Below are 15,173 nucleotides of genomic sequence, written 5' to 3' on the forward strand. Positions count from 1 at the left end.
AAGGTGTCTTTTCCAGGAGATCTTGCTTTCAAAGCCCCCCACCTGTTCTGAGTGCTCTGTTCCAGCTCCACATGGATGTCACCTCCTCTTGCCCCAGTGTGTGGCTGTGGTCAATACTGAGTCAGTTAGTTGTGTGGCTGCACTTCCACACTATTAATTTCTCCCAATTTGTTTGGTAAATACATTATGGTTTAATAGCCAAAGTTTAAATATAGGGAATATGCTTCACCTTAATCAAGACTGGATTTACAGGCATAATTAACACTATTATCTCTTGGGGGACCACCAGACACAATGCTACTGCTCCATCAGGCAGACATCACTTTACAATGAGATCATTAGACTATGATGTTTGGTTAAGTCAAAATTGAAAACTATGGTTTCCCTTTTCCATTATCTCTGCTTCCCAATGGATTTGTTGCTCTCATGACAGCATCCATGTCTTGTGGTTCCTCGGCACTATGGCACGAAATACCTACTGTGTAGAACAACAGTAATTTTTGGCAAATGTCTTTAAGGGGATTAAAGACTGAGTTATTCTTGCAGCAAAGCAGCAGCGTTACTGGGGAAATGGAAACGATGCAGTCTCTGTGGAAACCACTGCCTATGCATTGCTTCAAACATTGCTCCTGAAAGACAAGGAGTATGCAAGGCCTATTGCTACGTGGTTGACGGAAAGAAGGAACTACGGTGGAGGATACTGCTCTACACAGGTGCCCAACCACCAGTCCGGGTGGAGTTTCAGGGGGAGGGAAGAAAATGGAAGCCCCATAAAGACTCTTTTATTTAGATTTGAAAGCATCAGAACAGTTAAGCCTGAAATTCTCCAGTGTATAAAGCACTAAAGGTTTTGGCTCATTAATAAAAAACTGGCCAAAATAAAATGGTTATAAGCCAGAAAAGATTGTTTGTCTTTACGAAGACTTATGACAATCAAAGATCAGAACTCCAGCGGCTTTAGGATTTTAATGCTAAAAGAAAGAGCGGGAAATGAAAAGAATAATCTGTGAGGGTAGGCACAGACAGATACAGGACAACTTCAAAGCAGCAAAAAACATAAAACTGAAGAATAGCTCCAGGTGACTGATGACATCATCTTACATATTGTTGAAATAACCCGGCAGAATTGTTAGGGTTTTTGCGTTTCCTTCTCGCCTAGGATACAGTGGTGGCCCTAGAAGCTCTGTCAGCATACAGCATACAGACACTGAACACTGCTTCCACCAACCTGACTGTAACACTGGGAACCCCTGGAAGAAAAAAGGACTACAGTATTGTTCTGACTGATACTAATGAAGTGATTCAGAAGCAGCTACAGGTACACAACCATCCATTGTTTCAAGTTTTTTTTCTCAAACAGGAGAAACATTGGATCGTCTGGCCTAGGGTTTCTCATGTTAAGCAATCATGATGTAGCTGGTTTACAATATTTTTTAATAATTTACTTTGTAAAACACAGAATCTTTTTAAAGAAAAAAAAAACAACAGATGCTTAGCAGCACACTAGAGGCCCTTTCCTGCCTCTTCAAGGACTTTGGTGACACGAATCTCCCCCAGTAGTGAAAGGCAGCCAGGAGCCCATGTCTTGCTAGGGAATGAGGAAGAAGGGGAATATTCTGATATTCAGTGTGTTGGGATCTGTGAAAATGCTAAATCCAGACTAATGAGGAGAGAGTGAAGTTGGGAAAATAAACCTCCCGGGCCCCAGAATGGCAGGGTAAGGTGCACCAGTCCAGCTCATTAAAAATCTTATGAGACTTGAGGTCTCACAACTCCTTCTATAGCTAAAGGTTTTCCCTACCCCAGTTCAGGGGGTAAAGGCATAGAAGACCATCAAGATAGCAGGAAAACAACAGATCAAACCCTGAGCACAGACTAAATCTCTTTTCTTTTTTTTTTTTTTTTCCTTTGGTTTGCAGTTTGAACTTGGAAGAAAACTTGAAGTGTCTGTACACGGCAGAGGAAATGGGACAATGAGTGTAAGGTGTAAACCAGAAAATCAGAGTCCAACTGGACTTCTTTTAATCCTTTTTTGAAAACAGAGTGAGAAATTACTTGCTTTTTGTTGTACCTCCGAATTTCTAAAATTCGGAGCCTACAGACTTCCCTGATGGCCAGTCAACTTCTCCTGTTTTGAACTTTGTTAAGTCCATGAAACATCAATGCTGATAGAGGCAGCTGGAGTTTGAAAGACCCCTTTGTGGCTGGGAATGGAGTGTTATCTCAAAGATCCCATACCATTTGTGATTTGCGTATGGGACCTCTCCTTCTTATACCCACAACCATCCTCTGAGACTAGTCTGTGCCTCTGGGAGACTGGTGTTTCCCTCCACACTCCCGTGTCCCATCAACATTTCCTGAAGTCCTGGATGAGTAAATCCCTGGTTATTTAAATTGTATTTTTAGCGGTTTGCTGTTTTTGTGTTCATCTTAGATACTAAAAGTGTACTGGTCTTCTGAGCTGAAGAACAACACGTGTAAAGATTTGATTTTGACAGTGGAAATGGAAGGGAGCATTAAGTACTCTGGTGAGTGAAAAGGGAAGTGGTTGGATCTCAAAGGTGACACGTTTGGCCAGCTGCTAATGATACTTAATGATACTTAATGGCTTTCCAGCCTCGGAAATTTGGAATAAATGAATGAAACAAAGAAAGAGAAAGGCCTCGAACTCTGCCTAGCTATTGTTTCATTCATCTTATTAATATTTTTAAATTTCATTTTAAATTTAGATTTAAACTAATAAGTTTAATAACTATCTGAGTGCCTGTAGGTGCAGCAGGTACCTAGCAGGTATGCAGATACTATGAGTAACTCTTCTCTGTTATCACAAGGAGAGTGAGGTAAACTCCCTTCACAGCGTTCCTGGCTGCCATGAGGGGAAAGCCCAGGTCAGTTCCCTGGCTAATAAGGGACCTACTATGTGGACTTAAAAATTCTTTGGGGCAGATCTGTCATAGGTTTTTCATATGAGCAAGACTGTGTTTTCCATCCCCTGAAGTGAGTATTCATCATCCTCTATGCCTATGTCTGCCCTTTTTTTCTGTTTGAGTAGCTAAGTATTAGAGGCAGGGATTGTCCTTTACACATTCATGCATGGCCAAAACCCCGTTCTTAGCTAGATCTGTTGCTTATTCTTGCTATAATTATCCCTAAAATTTTAACTCTGAACAAATTAGAAATACTGATATGATGTACAGCAAACTATTATAAAATCCATAGAGATGGCATGCCTGCCCACTGCTATTTATCATTATACAAAAAGGAGCTAAATTATCAGGTCCTCAGTCAAATTTGTGCATGGCTGATTGTGTCTGTCACCTCCAGAAGCTACATACTCTGATGAAAACAATGATTATGATTATGAGGACTACATTGCTGCAGAAAACCGTGCATCTGAGCCACTGTCTGAAATAGAGTGGTTTGATATCCACCACAGAAGGAAAAGGGATGTGATGTCTCCCAGTAACACAGAATCATTGCAGTACAAAGTCTGTGTCAGGTAGGTCTGCAAGATCAGCTCTTCATTAGAAAATACATTCATTTTTGTTTGTAATTCTTCTTGGTCACCCTCTTTATACCTGCAAGCTTAGCATGCAACCCGATGATCTCCTGTGAGTATTCATACATGGTAAGTCTGCATCCTCTCTCCCATAGGGGAAAAATTTTCCACACAATGTATCAGGTTTGGACAGTCTACATAGACCTCAAATGTCCATTGCAGATTCTGCCCCATCAAACTCGGGAGACTCTAAAACGCCTGGCTGGCTAATCATTTAAAATAAGTCTTTTATCAAATAAAGTAGATACAATTGGAATAGAGTAATAACACACTTACAGAGTTTCATTGCTTTCTGGAGATGGTGTTACTTCCTTCATGGTCACACTCTAGCCTCATAAAAAAAAAAAAAGAAAAGATGTCTACTACTGTTTTGGGGAGGAGAGGAGGCGGAAGGGATATCCTGTTGTGGCAATCAAGAAGCAGGCAAGGGCAGAGCTAGTTAGAAAGAAACCCTCCCGTGCAGAAGAACACTGAAACATCTGCTTTTGCTCCCTTTCACAGTCTGGCAAGGGTTGCAGCAGCACAAAGTAGTGGCTGTCCTGAGTTCCCCTTCTAGAGAGGTGCAGGTTGGCAGAATCAGGTTTTGCTCCCCAGTTTGTCCCTTGACAAAGCCTCAGAGGCAGCGTTTTTTGTGTCCCCCCAGACAGTGGCATGAGCAATGGCAGGGGAGGATTTGAGTTATTCTAATTCCCAAGTTTTGCTCTCCCTAGTTAAACAGTTATCCAGTGAATTGTGCGCTGGCTAAAACATCATTTTCCGCATTAATTGCTATGTAACATTTATCAACTGTTAGATCCACTGTTCTGCAGGATGTTGCTGACTGTTAGGGTAAGGCTTAAACAATAACATGAAGCTCCATTTGCTGTAGTTAAGACACAGGAGAAAAACTGAAGGCACTGACTACATCACCATACTTCTTCCCTGCATCATGGTATATCCCTTACGGCGAAAGGAGGGTGCCAAAATAAGTTTCCGAAGTACAGCTAATTGTATGTAGAATATCACACAGGGCAAGGCACCCTATGTGAGTGCAGAACAACTTCATTTTCCAGCAATGACACAACTCCCTGATTTTTAAGAAGGTGGAAGTAGAAAAGATTGGAAGTCCAATATATGAACCTAATGGATAGTTAGAGTGATGAGGACTTTCATCTTGGACAGCAAAGGTGATGTAAATTTGACTTTCTCCATGAAGAATTTGGATAAACTCATTTCCTGTCTCCACTCTGTAGGTAATAGAGAACAAACACTTTGTCAGTGCCGTTTACCTTCCCTACCTTCAACAGTGCTTTTATGGTGGGATGAATCGTCCTTTGAAGGAGATTGTTTCTGCCTGTCAGCAATGAAGAAAGCCTAAATGACAAGCTCAGGCAAGACACCTGAGTTTTGGATGACCATTTGACTAGTTTAGATGACTAATTTTGCCTTGTGACTCTTAACGAGGTAGACAGATAATTTTCAAATTAAAATCCCCTTAGGGAAGTTAAATGGAGCGGAACGTTTTGTTTCACCATTAGCAAGCCTGAAGAGTCAAACTCTTCAAACCAATCTCGCTGATCAGTGTAGATGCTGACAGTCTCCCTTATAAAGGTCCACAGGTTCCAATGCACCAAAGATGTCCCTGGTTGATCTCTCTCTGCTCAGTGGCTTAGAGCCTGACACGAAGGATCTCGAACAGGTTAGAAGCATGCTTTTCTATGCAATCTTTTACAGCCTTTTCTATATAAAATTTGTCTTTCGAAGTCTTTCCAAATCCACAACATCAAGAAGGGAAAACAGATTTTGGATAAATGTGTTTTCATTATTCTTGTTCTGATAAAATGTTTGCTGAATATATACAAGAAATGAAAACCTTGTGGTGAAGAGAGTTCAGCCTTCTTAGTCCCTTGTAATAAATTAGGGCAAGGCTCGGCAAGGCACTTAAACACATGCCTGTCCTTAATATATATTGCTGTCCCCACTGGCACTGCTGTTCCATGACATGCCGGGACAGTGCGTCCTGTCCTTGCAGGAGGTAAGACAAGTACATCTTTTAAAGGCAGTTGCCAGCAGGGCACAGTGATAGGGAGATGGGGCGCAGCGCTCTGCAAAGTGGCTATAGAGTTTTAAGTTCTGGAGCCTGCTTGGCTGGGGGAGGTTTGCCCAGTTTCATGCTCTCAGGGACTGTCTCCTTTAGGGAGGAAGAAGGAAGGCAGACTAAAGCAGACAGGTGAACAAAGCAAACCACAATATAGCGGGTGGTAGCCAAAGTGTTCCTGTTACGCTAGGGGTTTTGTTCTGGTTTTTTTCTTTGCTTTCCTGAAGTTGGTGACGTCTTCAGACCAGTACATTCAGCACTATGAGTACAAGGAAGGAAAGGTTTTGCTCTACTTCGGTGAGGTAAGCAAACCCAACGATTTTCCAATCTCTGGCATTTCAGATAGCATATACAGACTTTTTTAAACCTAATCATTATTGGTTTTCACACTCCATTACCTTCCTGTGATTTTTGTCATATATTATTATTGAACAGCTCAGTTGAAAGAGGGTGGAGGAGGGGAAGAAGGGAAACATGCACCTTCATCCTCTGGCTCTCTGTGTTCCAAAAGTTTGGTCCTTGTTTCAAATTTGGGCTTTGCCCTCCTCCCCACCCTCACCCCCCCCCCCAAAAAAGGGACGTCTGCTCTAACCAGAAATGATGCTTTTTGTCCACGATTAATGAAGTGCTAACTGCTGGTCCTGTCAATTCCACATGGACGCTTTGCATGTGATGTTCAGCGTCTCTGGATCCAGATCCATATAGGTACAAACAAATGTAAACAACAAAACCCCTATTCTGTGTATATTTCCCATATTTTGGATAAGGACGTCACCCTATACCCACTCGAACTGCTTTACCTCCACAGCCAAAGCAAGGGGGTCCTAGTAGAAAGCATACCCAAGGCAACGATTTTTTTAAAATATAAGACAATAGACAAATGAAAAAAATTAAAATGTCGTTGCTTCTATGACTGTCCTACATAATTTGTGTTTAACATGGGTCAAAAGCTGCCCCTGACCTTAGCATTTTACTAAGGGAAGTGGATAGACTAGCAGCCACCAGTACAGGATAGGCTGTGAACTTATATCACACCCATTACTCCTGTGCAAGGTGGCTTTAGGCAAAAGCTGAAAAGTAAACCCCAAAGTAGTGATGATGTGAGTTCAGATCAGACAGTTTCAGGCAGAGAAGACCTGCACACATCTCACCAAACTACCTCTACCAGGCTTAGCTCATCCACTAAATCTCCCAATAAAATCATTGAAGGAAATGCCTTCTTAAAGTTGAGGTGGCAGCTATCAGGATTAACTCACCTATGCCATCAGAAACAAGCATTCAACAGCTAGTATAGGCAAAAATGAATAAGGAACTGACTGAGGAGAAAAAGTTTTTTCACTTGTCCTAATTATTGTTCCTTTTTCCTCCAGCTCACAAGCGGACCAGACCCAGATTGTATATCATTTGGGGCAAAGCAAATCAATCCCATGGGCTTGGTTCAGCCAGCAAATGCCGTCCTTTATGATTTTTACAACCCCGGTAAGGGCACAGAAAAATGATACATAACTGATTGAAAGAGAGACCCTCAAGAACAAATTACAGCCTATAGAAACATGGTTTTGATGTGGTATGTGAAACCAGGTGATTTTGTTGAGTGTTAAAATAACCTGCCTTGAATACTGTCTTCTACTACCATGGGTTAAGATCATCTAAATAGAGATCCTCTCAAGAAGGGTCTGTTATTGCAAATGGACTGAAAATACAGACTTTTACACTCATGGATTTTTAATTCAGGTTTTCTGAGTTCCTGTTTCTCATTTTAAGCATGTTCCACTCAGATTATCTTTTCGGTCAGGCTGTTTTTCTATGCATCTAAGAAAGACAACCAACTGTACTTGCTGGGGGGACCAGTCTTGTTCCCCATTCAAAGACAGTTAAATGCAAATCATCCCCAGTTGCCAGAGTTATACAAACAATATTTGAAAATTAGGTCAAATCTCTACTTTGCCTGAAGCTGAGGGATCCAAGACAGTTTATACTAGGTTTAAACCACTAACTATTGGTGATCCTGTCTCCTTCTTCTGAAACAGTGCAGTGCTCACTGTAGCTCTGTGGTATAAAGACACTTTTAAGATGGATGCTTTTCAGAGAAAATGGAAAAAAAAAAAAAAAAAAGAACAGAACAGTACAACTTAAAAACAAAACACCAGAAAAAAATTAAACACCAAAAAAAACCCAAACCCAAAAACCAAACACCCCCTCCCCCCCCCCAAAAAAAAAAAAACCCAACACAGAAGCAACAATGCAAGTTGTTGCCCAGCTGAAAGGCAAGGTGATCCCTGTACTCTTGGTGCCTAGGCTGCAGGTTTTTGTGGACTGCTGATGTTCATCTAGCCCCTTAGTGCTCTGATTTCTCTGGACCAGGAAAAAGCTGGGCTGTAAATGTAGTTTCTGTTGCATAGGCTTTTCCACCTGAGCTCTCCGAGACAAGCTATTTTGTTTCTTCTCCACAGACAGAAAGTGCAGTGTATTCTACAGTGCTCCCAAGCAGAGCACCATGCTTTCAAAGGTGTGCCACGCCAACGTTTGCCAGTGTGCAGAAGGTAAGGAATGACTAAACAGGCCAGTCTAAAAGAAGGTAGTTACTTCTACGAACCATTAACATGGGAAATGTTGAGCCCAGAAAGGACCATTACAATTATCTTAATGCAAAATACAAGACACAAAGCATCCTCTAGTATGGTCAGTACCAAATTGAACAATTTTTTTTAAGATACCCAGGACTGATTTAATAGTTGAATGCAATGTATATATACATGTGCATACATAAGTAAAAACCCACCAAATTGAACAATTTTTTTTAAGATACCCAGGACTGATTTAATAGTTGAATGCAATGTATATATACATGTGCATACATAAGTAAAAACCCTCCCCACATGCCTAAGAAAGTTGTTCTGCCATTTTATTTTATTCTATGTTATAATGTTGAGTGAATGAGCATATTTAAACTGTATCTAAATATCCATGCCTACAGAAAGTGACGTATAATTTATTTTCTTCACTGTAGGTCCCTGCCCAAGACAAAGATCAACTTTCAGTAAAGCCATAACACAGACCACACGCTTTCGTTTTGTCTGCTACCAGCCCATTGTAGATTATGGTAAGGCATGAAAGACAACTGTTGATTTATTTAATAAGGATAAATTTGTAGATTTATATGCCCAGACCTCTCCTGAAATGAGCAGGGTTTCTGCATTTGGCCTAGAGGCTGAGGAGATGAAATGAAGCCGTGTGCTATCACAGTCATCAGGGGGGTGAAAGGGAAAAGTAAAGGCCTCAGAAAGGTGCAGTGGGATGCTGGGGGAAGCACAGAAAACATTACATTACATGATTCAGAAAAGACCCGTGGTGTGAGCACCACCATCCCCTTCATTCATAATGTTACAGGATGGAGATAAAAAGTGGGGTTTGCATGGCATGTCATAGCTCAGCAGCTCCTTCTGCAAAGCTAGACAGATATTTTCTCCTTTGTTAAATGGACTTTCTGGCCTCTTATTTGGATGGGAAGTTGGAAGTGCTACTGAAGGAAAGCAGCGTTCCTAAGTTAGATGCTAACAGAAGGACTGGGAAAAAAAGTGAAAACCTAATCATACAGGAGTTCCTTTAAAAAAACAAAAACACAAAAGGAATACAAATCTAGAGGTGTTGACTAATACCTGACTTTCTAAAGGTATTAGGTATACAGGATTACTACCCTGGTATCTTTCATACCCCCATGATTTGCAAATAGATGGTACACCGGCCTCTGTATAGACATCTGGTAAAAGCGTACTTATTTTTCATTTTTTTGTTGCATTTTCATGTTTCCATCTGGCCTCACGCAGTTGTTGTCTGTTGCAGTGTATGAGGTGGAGCTCCTCAATAGTACACAGAAGAACGTTTTTTATTACCATGAGGCCAAAATCCACAGAATCCTTAAAACCAGTAAGTATCCAAATGCTTGGCCCCTTTCATTCACCTGTAGGAAAACCAGGTTGCTTAAATGTTAGCCAGTACAAGCCATGCAGATGCCTTCTTTTGCTGTAAAAAGTAGGGTCAGATATACCTCTACACCAGGCTTGCAAGAAGATTGATTTCTTGCAAAGCTCATTTGGTGCATCTACTTCACTGTTCAGTTCAGCTCGGGGGTAGGCTGCTTTAGCTCACACTGGGCAGCAATCCCAGAGCACATGACCTTCAATGCTTTCAGATGAAACTAAACCAGAAGACACATTCCAGCTGCATTCAGTCCATGGTTCTAAACTGGAGCTAGTCTAAGATAAATCTTCCAAAAACATGCATAATGTGGGTATTAGGTCTTCTGCATCAACTGTTATACTTTATAAACTGCTGTTATTGGGCTGCTGTAGACATATCCACTCACATCTGTTTTGATATTAATGAAGATTTGCAGTGCTTGTTAATTAATTATTAATCACTTGCAATCCTTGCAGAATAGGCTACGAGCTGTCCACAATGACTTGCCTGAAGTCAGTGAATAAAGGAAAACTTCTAGAACTTTGATTTAATAATTGTGATAACAACAAAGAGGACTTTCTATTTCTTTAGGTGCAGTGTAAAGATTTTCACTGCTCTCAGACAATATCCTTTTACAGGCCTGCTGTCCCAGCTGTCCCCATGTGAACTTTACTTTATCAGTAGCATCAGTGAACACTGATATTCTTCAAAGTAATTTCTGCAGAGGCTGTCAGATGACTTCTCAGACTTCAACCACTGTGGTATCACATGGTTGTCAGTTTTGAGTTTGCTGCAAGAGATTACCTTTAAAATGCAACTTCAAAGATTTCAAAATTATTCAACAGAATAATTATCACACTCCTTTTATCTTTGCCCAGAGGACTGGCAATGTCACCCGGTAATTCATGGCACACAACTTCTGATCTGTACCCAATGTCTAGGTCCTGTCAGAAAATCAGGTCCACACTTTGTGAGTCCAGAGACAGCCTTGGTCATACCCAAGGCTTTCCGTATGCAGGGAAACGATAATGTACCTAGTGATCCAAACACCAGCTATGGGAGATTACAATACCATGATGGAAAGTTTCATTAATCCCTCCAGAAATCCTAGATAATCTAAAAGGATCTAGAGCTCTGGGCTCCAGTGCATTTGTACTCACAACTCACAGGCAAGCACTGGAAAAATTTTGTTTCTTGGCAGAGAAACATCCTTTGAATCTGAAGTTGAAGGGAAGAAATTACTTGTCCCATTCCCACCTCCTTCTTTTTGATCCCTTTAAAATCCCCTTTGATTTTGCTGTATGAGGCAGCTTATGAAGAGTAGCAGTGGGCTATGAAGACTCTTTTAGCAGGCTTGGGAAAGGCTGAGGAGAAGCATGAAGCCATGATGATGAAGCAAATGTAAGGTGTTGCATCCAAATCCGTTCATGACTGAACTAGAGTTGTTATCTTTTGTATTTTCTGTGGTTGTTTTCAGTGAGGTTGGTGTCTGTTGCCATCACTAAGGGTGGGTGACATTTAGTAGGGTAAATTCCCATTTTCTGGACCCCTGGCATTATTTCAGTATCAATCCATGCAAATAAAGGGTTGGTTCAGAAGACAGATGGGAACACTTATTTGTATTTGAGAGCCAGCAAAAGAGAATTTTGCTGATGTGCACTCCTTGGATTACTTTAGTTTTTAATAGAATTTAGTGCATGTGTTTTGGATGGCTGATGTTTATGATCTCCTATGAATCCTTTAAGGGAACAGTATGGACCATGCAAAATAGCACAGAATCCTCCTCCCCCCCTCCCCCACCCCGCTATAGATTCTAAAACTTGAAGTAATTGTTTCCCTTAAATTCTGCTTGGATACTTCAGAATATTATATTTTAAATTATTTTTTTTAGTTGGAGATTTAGAATTGGAAATTACACAACAACCTGTCAAAGTAATAGCTGAAATGCTTATGATTCCCAGAGTCTGAACTGTGTTAGACTGTTTGTGAAGCATATGAACAAAGTGGGGGAGCTGGACTAGATGATCTCCAGAGGTCCCTTCCAACTCCTACCATTTTGTGATTCTGTGAAACATCATGGTAATTTAAGCGCAATGAACCTGAGGCATAACATCATCATTTTCTCAAGTAATTCTCATCCATCTTTGCATTCCTTGAACAAAATGAAAATTCAGTACAGCATGTAGCATAAGAACAATACAAAGGTCTTGGATTATATGAGAAATCCTGTAATACTGTATTATTCTTCAGAAGAATGCAGATGTAAAACAGAATACTGTACTGAAGACTGACTTTTCTCTGGCCTATAAGTACCGTATGTAAAATCAACACAAGTTTTAACAAGGCAATAGATAAGGTTCTTAGTGATACATTTCACAGCTTAGCACTCTGAACTCTTATTAGTGTTAAAATATTTTACTTCAGGTTTTTATTCTACTTTTAGGATTTTATTTGGAATACTAGATTTTCCACACTTGTAATATAATACTTTAGAAAGCAGAGGCTGCACAAGGTTCTGGACTGTGGTGTTTTACCTGCAAGTTAAGCTGGTTTAATGTTCAAACGGACATTGAATACTGTTGCTCTAGCCAAAAAAACACAGTAGCCTCATGACACGCCTTAGGCTGACAAATAAGCCTCTTTCCAGCTCTCATGTCACTGCAGTACCTGAGTACCCTTCTGTTCTGCCTTGGACGCCCACTTCTGTAATAGGCAGCGCAGCTCTTGAATGAATAATCCTCTGGACCAGAATCCAGGACAGAATCTTCAAAGTTATTTTAACATGGAGATCACCAAGCGCATGTCCTACATATCAGCTTCAGAGTGAATATTGTAAGGGCTAAATCAGTGAAGTTCAGGTCAGGCGTGTTAAGAAGAGTGAGTTTTTAATAACTGCCTGCTGCATTGTTGAGCCTTAGGAGACCTGAATTTAGTTTGCTAGCTTTTAAGACCACTACGAGCCTGAGCAATCTGAAATATAAGATAGCATGTCTTCTTTCTCCTTTGGCTTTTCTTTCAGTCTGTGAGATTCAAACAAACTCCACAAAGCCTGAAAGATCTCTGTAGCAAAATAGCTCTTTCAGTAACTTCTGAGGAGGCCAATACAACCAGCTAAGACAGAAATTACTCACTTTTTATCAAGTGATGTTAAAGGAAATATATCCTACCATAGCATGGTCATTTACTCATGTCAAGCCACAACTGCCAAGTGCAATATTACCCTGGCTAAGCAGGAAGTAAATGACTGCAAGTGGTTGTGTCCTGTGGGCTATGGTTCTTTATTAGAAAAGTTCATGGGGCTTTCTCTTCTCGTGCCACAGATGCTGATGAAAGCATCCAAGTGGGTGCCCACCGACAGTTCTTAACGCGCTCCATGTGCAAGTTAAACATGGTCACTGGCAAACGGTACCTCCTCATGGGGAAAGATGGGCAAACGGTTGATTGCAACAACAAGTAAGTGCAATGGTTTCTGAGCAGCAGTGGCTGCTGCCGCGGACCGCAAATCCAGAGGTTACTCAAACTATCAGAATATCTCCAGAGAGCAAATGGAGGGCCAGACTTTAGGGACTGATTCTGCTGGCATTACTAAAATGTGAAGAGTAACTTAATTAACTGTAGGCAAAATGCAAACTGTTGGGAAGAGCTGAGCCACTCAAATCCATCGGCTCATCTGTCTGTGCAGAGCTTGGTTCCCACACCCTCCAGAATAATAATCTGGCCCTCGCTCCACTGGGTTAAAAACTCAGCTAGAAAAGAAGAATGGGAAACACCACGCAGTACCGTCTACTGCAAAGGCCTTACACAGCTCCTGTGTTCGCAAAATAAATGGGTTGGACTGTGGCTAGAAGTAGTTCTCATTTTCTGTTACATCATGCACGCAAATACGTCATTCTCCTCATTTCTCATGGAGAATTTATCTTCTCGTTTCTCAAGGGAATTTATCTGAGGAGGAATTTAGCCTGACTATTAAGTATTCAGTCAGGAAGACATCTTAAATGTTTAATATTCCTGCACAGAACTCAAGAAAGGTAGTGCCTTCAAAAGCTTCAAGGAGGCAGACCTTCCCAGTCAAACTGTAAACACCACTTCCTAAAACCTTAAAAGGTCCCCTCTCTCCATCTCCATATGACAGCAATGTAAGTGCTTTAAGACAGGGGGCCTGCTTCAACAGGTGCTGCTAAAGACTAAAGACTCTAAGCAGAGTTGCAACCTCTAAAGTCTTCTCCAGCTCAGTTATAAAATGCCAGAAGCTACTTGGACTCTTACAACAGAAAATTAGGAAACATTTTGAGATACTCTGAATCTAAATGCCCCTTCGCTGTGTCCCATTGGTGTTCACTCAGGCTTTTTGTGCCCCTGCAGAAAACTCTAACAGAAACTTAGCCCAAGCTTACCCAGTGTCTCTCAAAATACAAGTACAGCCAGGTTTGACCTAGCTTGGCACTGACTCTTCCTAAACTTTATTCAAAGCTCAGTTAACCAGCTGGTGAAATTAGATTTCAGGCACATGTCTTGGCTAGTATAACACCTCCTGATCTCAGAGATGCCTCAGTGCAGGGAGGTGACCCCACGAGGTTTACACCTTCCCGTTGCTGCAGGTCAGCAGTAGTGACTTACCTCCTTTATCTTTCCCACTTGCACCCAGGATGCAGTATTTCCTTGATGCACAAGCCTGGATAGAGAAAATTCCAGATGACAGTGAGTGTCGCACCACCCTGCACCGGCAAGCCTGTCTTCACCTGCAGGACTTCATGAACAGGCCTGACAGCTTGTGCTTCTTCTGAACCATTGCTCTGCTCCCCACATCCTAACCGTGTGACTGCGACTCAGCTCCTTCCTGAACTTTTCTTGCAAAGTCTGTACATCAGAGTGGCGCCTGAAACATTGCAGAGCTGCTTCTGTTGCTGTTTTGCTGACTGGTGTATCTTCGGGGTGGGGTAATATAAAAATTGCAGTTACTCTGCTAGTTATTTGGTTTACTGTCCCTGACACTGGTGAAGAGAGAGAAGGCATTTCTGATTTTCTCCCTGATCCCTTATACAACAGTGCAATTATCCTGCAGGGGATCAAATGCAAAAATACCTTGCTTGTAGAGGTGATTAATTGCTGAAGTTATTATCACTGGACATTAAAGAGGCCAAGAAATTCGCATGGGTCAGAAAGAAGACTGAACATTCACAAGCTTACCAAGTACAGGCTGTGTTACACTGCTGAAAGAAAAGAGATAGTAACACCCATGCTTCAGCACTTCAGTGAATTTCTGGTTTTAAGTGTGAGTCCTCATGTAGGGGAATGAATGACCCCATTTATACCACAGCAGGATTCCCATATGCACTTCTGAAGCTTGAACTGGAACCGGCCCAGCATCACGGCTGAACAACTGGACTGGAAGTGTCCTGTGCCTGACCCAGGACTCCTGGCATGGGCTAGTTAGTGCTAGTAGCTCACTGAGGGCAGAGAATTGCCTTTTAATTGCACTTTGTAGTCACATGTCTCTCAAACTTTTCTTTATTTAGAGTTTAATTATTTTGCATTACTTAAAAACAAAAACAAACAAACAAATAAACCCTGACACAG

General features: G+C 41.3%; 1 protein-coding gene across 1 annotated transcript in view; it reads left to right on the forward strand.

Annotated features, from left to right (window-relative positions):
- The window catches only part of LOC104339990 (complement C4), a 50,483-nt gene extending 36,103 nt beyond the window's left edge, over positions 1 to 14,380 (forward strand). Inside the window, exons 29-41 of the mRNA XM_009949933.2 lie at positions 547 to 713; positions 1,160 to 1,318; positions 1,920 to 1,979; positions 2,435 to 2,528; positions 3,325 to 3,499; positions 5,150 to 5,237; positions 5,864 to 5,938; positions 7,007 to 7,115; positions 8,090 to 8,179; positions 8,647 to 8,739; positions 9,480 to 9,563; positions 12,917 to 13,049; positions 14,242 to 14,380. Coding sequence (XP_009948235.2) covers positions 547 to 713; positions 1,160 to 1,318; positions 1,920 to 1,979; positions 2,435 to 2,528; positions 3,325 to 3,499; positions 5,150 to 5,237; positions 5,864 to 5,938; positions 7,007 to 7,115; positions 8,090 to 8,179; positions 8,647 to 8,739; positions 9,480 to 9,563; positions 12,917 to 13,049; positions 14,242 to 14,380 — 1,466 coding nt within the window. The remainder of the gene's footprint in view (positions 1 to 546; positions 714 to 1,159; positions 1,319 to 1,919; positions 1,980 to 2,434; positions 2,529 to 3,324; positions 3,500 to 5,149; positions 5,238 to 5,863; positions 5,939 to 7,006; positions 7,116 to 8,089; positions 8,180 to 8,646; positions 8,740 to 9,479; positions 9,564 to 12,916; positions 13,050 to 14,241) is intronic.
- The last annotated feature ends 793 nt before the right edge of the window (positions 14,381 to 15,173 follow it).

Source organism: Leptosomus discolor, chromosome 1 (assembly GCF_034619465.1).
Source record: "Leptosomus discolor isolate bLepDis1 chromosome 1, bLepDis1.hap2, whole genome shotgun sequence".
Lineage (NCBI taxonomy): Eukaryota > Metazoa > Chordata > Aves > Leptosomiformes > Leptosomidae > Leptosomus > Leptosomus discolor.